General features: G+C 42.6%; 1 protein-coding gene across 1 annotated transcript in view; it reads left to right on the top strand.

Annotated features, from left to right (window-relative positions):
- Positions 1 to 6,876, top strand: part of Irf6 (interferon regulatory factor 6) — a 16,202-nt gene extending 9,326 nt beyond the window's left edge. Inside the window, exons 3-6 of the mRNA XM_023701185.1 lie at positions 3,465 to 3,714; positions 4,554 to 4,946; positions 5,602 to 5,720; positions 6,453 to 6,876. Coding sequence (XP_023556953.1) covers positions 3,465 to 3,714; positions 4,554 to 4,946; positions 5,602 to 5,720; positions 6,453 to 6,677 — 987 coding nt within the window. The 3' untranslated portion in view covers positions 6,678 to 6,876. The remainder of the gene's footprint in view (positions 1 to 3,464; positions 3,715 to 4,553; positions 4,947 to 5,601; positions 5,721 to 6,452) is intronic.
- The last annotated feature ends 31 nt before the right edge of the window (positions 6,877 to 6,907 follow it).

Raw genomic sequence — 6,907 nt, 5'->3', positions numbered from 1 at the left:
CTTAGCCCAAGCTGGCCTCAAGCTTACAGCAATCTTCCTGCCTCTGCCTCCCAGATGCTGGGATTACAGGCATATATCGCCATGCCTGGCTGAGAAGGTCTAGTTTTAAAAAGTGGAATTAATTCACTTCAAGTCATTCATATATTAAATTCTGCCAGTTTCCATTCAGTGTGCATGTTGTCTTGTGAATGGTAGGCTAACTTCCAGTACTTCCCTTGCTATAAATTCCATGTGCTTCTTTAACAGGGACCACTCTACTGTATCATGAGAAACTTGTGATTTCTATGGCCACTAATGCTAGGCTATGATAGCATTTATCTACAAAAAAACGTTTATGGACCTCTGGCTTCAGCTTCCCAGGAAGGATGAGCTGAGAGGTTAGAAGGCCATGGTGTGGCAGCAGGTACCTGGTTTCCTGCTGCATTTTCTGATGAATATTCAAATCCAAGTTGAATTGCTTTTGTGCACAGTCTTCACATCACCTGTTGCTGAGATATCATTCAAATGACCTGCCTTCAGGGCAGCAGCCTTTCTCTTCTTTTTGGTATCATGTGGGAATTATGGGTTCTATGAGATAACTTGTGCCACTTAGAAACCCCTGTATATCAGGATGCTTTCTTTAGGATTTGGGGAACCCTCTCATAGGAGAGGCATCAGGAAATTGCCCTTATTGTGTGCTCACTGGCAGTCTTTATCCTGCCATTTACATCTTTGCAACCAAGTACTGGGTAGAGAAAATTTTCATGTAAATCTTCTAGGTCAATATTGCCACATGCTGTATCCCATTTAGTGACATTTTAAAGAGTTGCATATCTGGAAATGTGAGGTCCTTTCCCAAATTCTTGGCTGATTTACTTTACTATTCTCACCCCTTGAAAGGATGCAGTTATTTCCAAGACATCCTCCTTTCCTGTATCTGTTCCTATTTTGTTACAGGTAATGTGTGTCCTTATGTTTTGGGCTGCCTTGGATCTTTTGTGGAAAGTTGTGGGGTGTATGTTAAAAACAAAAGTGTAAGCTCAGGGAAGAAAAGCCAAATAGCTCAGGGATGAAAGCTCCTGCTTATGCGGCCCTTCCCGGGGGCATGCTGAGACAGCGACTGAGACTGGGTGTGGTGGCCAGCGCTGTAATCCTAGCTCTTGGGAGGCTGAACACAGGCGGATCACTACAAGTCCTATCTATGTAGTAAGACCCTGAAGACCCTGTTCTAAAATACAAAACAAAACAAAAAAAAAAGTGTAAAATGGATATAAGGCTTAAGTGGGCTTAAACCCAAAGGGTCAGCAAAACATAAACTTTGGTGATTTCAGATACATTGGGGAGAAAGAAAAAGAAATATTGAAGATTAGATAGCTGAGAGATGAGACTAGGAGGGGAGATCTGTAGACTCTGGAGCAAGTGAATTTAGGAACAGGGAAACAGGATTAGGATTTTCACCATTTTTCATTAGAGACACTTTAATTGAATACTTTCAAATGAATAATACTTTGACATGGAGTAATGGGGTGCTGGGCATGGTGTTACATACCTGTAAGGCCAGCACTCAGGAGGCTGAGACAGGAAGATCATTGTGAGTTCTAGACTAGCCTGGCCTACAAAGTGAGCTCAGGGCCATCCTGAACTGCGCAATGAGCCCCTGTCTCAAAAAGACAAAACAAACAAACAAAACATAATGGGCTAGGCATGGTGATGCACACCTATAAACCCAGCACTTTGGAGGCTGAGGCAGGAGGATTCTCACAAGTTCGAGGCCAGCCTGGGATACACAGTGAGTTAAAAGCCAGCCTGAGCTACACAGTAAAACCCTGTCCCAAAAAAAAAAAAAAAAAAAAAAAAAAAAAAAAAAAAAAAAAAAAAAAGAAAGAAAGAAAGAAACAAAGAAGCAAAGAAACAAAGAAAGTAAGGTTTTCTTGTCTTCCTGTCTCTGAATCTTCCAGTTCTTTCCCTGGAGACAGATCTTCTTAGGTTCTTTAGTACCTTCCAGATGTTTTATGTATATAAATGTATTTTTAATGATTTATAAATTATTCTTATAATTGTATTACTTTTAATGAATATTTGTAATTACCTGTTACGTATTTTTGGTTTTTTCTTGAGACAAGGTCTTACTATGTAGTTCAAACTGGTGTTCAACTCACTATGCAGTGCAGGCTGGCCTCAGACTCACAGTGATCTTCCTGTTCCTTCCCTCCAAGTGCTGGGATTACAGGTGTGTGTCACCACACCCAGTTTACATTGTTGTATAACTGCAAGAAAGACTGCAACACAGGAAAAAAAAAAAACAACTTGTCTTTATTTTTTTTTCCTGAAGCAGGGTCTTGCTATGTAGTTTAGGCTGACCTCAAACCTGTGGTAATCCAAGTGCTGGGCGTATAGGCCAGAAAATTTTATTTGTGCTACTGGGATATATGTTTTTGTGTCTCCCAGCCACCACTACCAAGCTCAGTGCAGTCAGCAGATTTCTCACAAAATACATCAATAATTTTTAGGAAGATGAATTTCAAGAATGATCAGAAAAATAGCAAATATAACACTCAAGGTCCTGCAATGTTGAGATCTATGTGAAGCCTTAGAAGTCTGGTCTAGTCTCATCATAAATCAGAAGGGCGACCAAGGTCCAAAGTGCCACTCGCATTTTCACATTATTTATTTGTTTTTGCAGGGAAGTGCTACTTTTACTTTTTATATATTTTTTCTTTTTTGAGACAGGGTCTTGCTATGCAATTCAGGCTGGCCTTGAGCTCCTTGTGGCCCAGGCTGGTCTTGAACTTCAGCAATCCTCCTGCCTCAGCCTCCTGAGTGCTGGGACTACAGGCTGTGCCACCACGTGCAGCACCGTATATACATTGTCCTTAGCCCATGCTTGCAGTCTGTAATGGTGACATTCATTGTGGAGCTGGTATGCATGTATAACACATCTTACTTCTTTCCTCCCCTTCTCCCTTCTCTTCTGCCTCTTCCATCCCTTCCCTTTTGCAAAAGACCTATCACCCTGCTCCCTTTTATCTTTTATTTCACTCCTGAACTTATCTATACTTCAGACTTTTCCTATGAAAGAAACCATGAGATTTTTAAGCTGGTGTCTGATTTATTTCACTTGACATTATAGTCTCAAGGTACACCCATTTCTCTCCAAATGACTCAAATAACAGTTGTTTTAATAGATGTCTATACATTCATACTTACTTGAGCTAACTAGTTAATTCGGTGGAGCTCACTTCATGAAGGCAACCAGTTCCTATCAGTTGCTGGAGCCAGTTTTCATAGTGAAGCATCTCTCCCTCATGGCTTCCTGATGTAACTCTGAGAGACAGCTCACCTGTCTCTGTGCTCATCTTTAGCAAACAGGGTTTGAGAACTATGATCTTATAAATGAAATAATATGATTGAGAAACAAGCAGGGAAACCAGTGGGAATGATGGGGGTCGTTGAGCGATTTTGTGGGGTCACATTTCTGTGTTTGACTCTCGACTGCTGACCTTGCTCGTCCCTGGAGCCTCAGATGGACACAAGCATCTGAGGCTCTGTGTGCTCACCCTCGTGCTTATGTTCTAGGTTCTCCTATGGCACCGCCCAGTGTGGGCAACTGCAGTGTGGGTAACTGCAGCCCTGAAGCAGTGTGGCCCAAAACAGAACCTCTAGAGATGGAAGTGCCCCAGGCACCCATCCAGCCCTTCTATAGCTCTCCAGAGCTGTGGATCAGCTCTCTCCCAAGTAAGTGTGCCTTGATCGTCCTGGCTGGGCCTCATTTCCTGTTCCAGTGCCTTTCCTGTTGTGCCGCTTCTATTACCGTGCTATGTATAGAAGAGCGACCTGCCCCCAGTTCCCTCTGTGCCTGCTTCCTGACTGTTGGATGAGTCACAGGGAGTAAAACAACATCGCCTGTATGATGTGTTTGTCCAGGGGATGCTCTGATTGGTTAGGATTCCATGCTATTCAACCCTTAGTAGGCAGGAGGCCTGGGTCAGAGTCTGGCTAGAGGATTAGTGACAGGGCCAGTTTCAGGACAGGGAGGTTGAAGTCTGCAGACTTGGATAAGGAGGCTTTTGATTTTGAGGAGTGCTAGGGGCTCTTGTTGAACCTGGCACACAGTTATCTTAATGAAATGTCCATGTCATTGCCCTGGTTGTCTTCACATGCTATACCCACTGTACTGATGGAATATATATGCTGTGACTTTCAGAAAGATGGCTTTGTGATTCTCGTTCTTCTGGTTCCTTAAAATAACAACCAAAAGTGAGATGCAAACTAGTTACTTTAGTGTCTAGCTCCTTCTAATGCCTGTTGACAGAGAGTCAGTCAGTATGGTACGGGTCTTTGCTTGGTGAAATTTTAGCCCTGAGGATACAATAGAAATGGTATTGAAGGGTCTTAGCCTTTGCTTCCAGGTAGCCTTTTGGGTGAATTTCTGGCATACATTAATGCCTCCTTTTATTGCAGGAAGGATAACTATGGCAGAGGCTGAGTGCCCAGTGAAAGGTGGCTTAATCTTGAGGGACTAGCATGAATCTTAGGGATGGACAGGATTCTCACTGTAATCTCTTGCCTTGTAGTGACTGACCTGGACATCAAGTTTCAGTACCGTGGGAAGGAGTGTGGGCAAACCATGACTGTGAGCAACCCCCAGGGCTGCCGGCTCTTCTACGGGGACCTGGGTCCTATGCCTGACCAGGAGGAGCTCTTTGGTCCTGTCAGCCTGGAGCAGGTCAAATTTCCAGGGCCAGAGCATATCACCAATGAAAAGCAGAAGCTCTTTACCAGCAAGCTACTGGACGTCATGGACAGAGGACTGATCCTGGAGGTCAGCGGCCACGCCATTTATGCCATCAGGCTGTGCCAGTGCAAGGTGTACTGGTCTGGGCCATGTGCCCCATCACTTGTTGCTCCCAACCTGATTGAGAGACAAAAGAAGGTCAAGCTCTTTTGTCTGGAAACATTCCTGAGTGGTGAGTCTTTTATACGATTGATGATAGAATTGCTTTCTGGAAGTTGATCTTCCTCTGTTCCCCTCTTGCCTGTCCTTCCTTTCCTGACTCAGCAAAAACTTTGACCACAAAATTTCTTTTGGAGGTCAAGGGAGATGAGGACTTTGGTTCTAAAAAATGAAAGTGACCTAGGAAGTAAAGAAAGGAGAAGCTATTTTGTTGGTTGTCAGTTCTTCAGTGGCAGAAAAGCATAAGTCTTATAATGACCCCCATACGTTATCAGCTTATCTTTAACTGGAGTTACTGTCATTATTTGGCAATGCATGTACCTTTTCTCCTTGGAGATATCTGAATAGGAGAATTCAAGCAGACAATTTTAGGGAGAGCACTGAGATTTGGATTCTACAGTGTGGCTTGAATTCCAAGTTTAGAACAATCTTATTTTCCAGAAATGATGGATATGCTCTATATGAATGCTATTCAGCATGGTAGCTAGTAGCCAGCCACATATGGCTATTGAGCAGGTGTGACTGATCTAACCAAGTAATTATTGAATTTTAATTGATTTAAAATTGAGAGACACACATGACTATTGTATTGAGCAGTATGTAAGACAGTATTTACCAAATGGATATGGAATGACCCATGGTATCAAATGTACTCTTCTACTCTGCAGACCTCATTGCCCACCAGAAAGGACAGATAGAGAAGCAGCCACCATTTGAGATCTACTTATGCTTTGGGGAAGAATGGCCAGATGGGAAGCCCTTGGAAAGGAAGCTTATTTTGGTTCAGGTGAGGATTGAAGACATGTTAATAACTTTTTCTTTTGGTCAGTGCTTTAGCCCTTGGTTGAGTCCTCAGACTGAGCATCCATCAGTCTGTGTGAATTTCAATCCTATCAGATGGGGCAACAGGCTCAAGTTTTGTACAGTAGGACCAAGCTAGAGAATGTGAGATCTTTAACATGGATGGCTGATGCAGTAGTGACTTGCACTCTCTTATCAACTTTAGAGTCTTATTTAAACTTTAAAAGATCTATAACTCTTTCCAGTGTTTCTTAGAAAAACTATTTGAGGGGCCAGGGAGATGGCTCAGTAGATTAAGCGCTTCCCTGGCAAGCTCAAGGGCCTGAGTTCAATCCCCGGTTTTGAAAAAACAAAAAACAAAAAACAAAAAACATTTGAGTTGTTTTTAAGAATGTAATCTTATTCTAGGAAATGCAGCAAGGGGTTGACTCAGAGTTGTGTACGGAAGCAAGCAAAAGTGACAACTGGCTAAAAGTCTTGACAAGTGAGCAGTCATTTATTTAGGCATGTGGTATGACGTTATATCTAGATTCTTTACATTGAGTTGAACCAACTTCCTGAGTGAACACAGGCACGATGTTCTAGAGATAGGATGATGTATGTAGATATTACAGTGGGGCTTTCTCCGGGACCTATTGGTTCTTTCCATCTTGGGTCTCTCCTGCTATTTAAAACTACTTTTTCCTCCATGGATACTGATGGGCTGTGTCATGAGCAGGTTGTTCCTGTGGTGGCTCGGATGATCTTTGAGATGTTTTCTGGTGATTTCGCACGCTCCTTTGACAGTGGCAGTGTCCGCCTGCAGATCTCGACTCCAGACATCAAGGATAACATTGTCACTCAGCTGAAACAGCTGTACCGCATCCTCCAAACTCAGGAAAGCTGGCAGCCCATGCAGCCCACGCCCAACATGCAACTGCCTCCTGCCCTGCCGACCCAGTGAGGACAAATGCCTTACTTCTCTCCTCCTCCTGTCTACCCCATCATATTGTACATATAATTGTTTTTCCAGATTTTATCAGCTTTTAAATTTCTTTCTTGTAACAGTGTTAGAAGTCTGTAACTCCAAATGTGCCTGGCTTTTAAAGTTGATTTAATTTATGGAAAATCGCCATACTTTCCTTTGTTTTTTTTTTTTTTTTTTTTTTTTTTTTTTTTTTTTTTTTTTTTTTT

The sequence above is a fragment of the Octodon degus genome, unplaced genomic scaffold (genome assembly GCF_000260255.1).
Source record: "Octodon degus isolate 3935 unplaced genomic scaffold, OctDeg1.0 scaffold00131, whole genome shotgun sequence".
NCBI classification, from domain to species: domain Eukaryota; kingdom Metazoa; phylum Chordata; class Mammalia; order Rodentia; family Octodontidae; genus Octodon; species Octodon degus.
The sequence above is the reverse complement of the archived record's forward strand: the minus strand, read 5'-3'. Positions and strand labels throughout refer to the sequence as shown.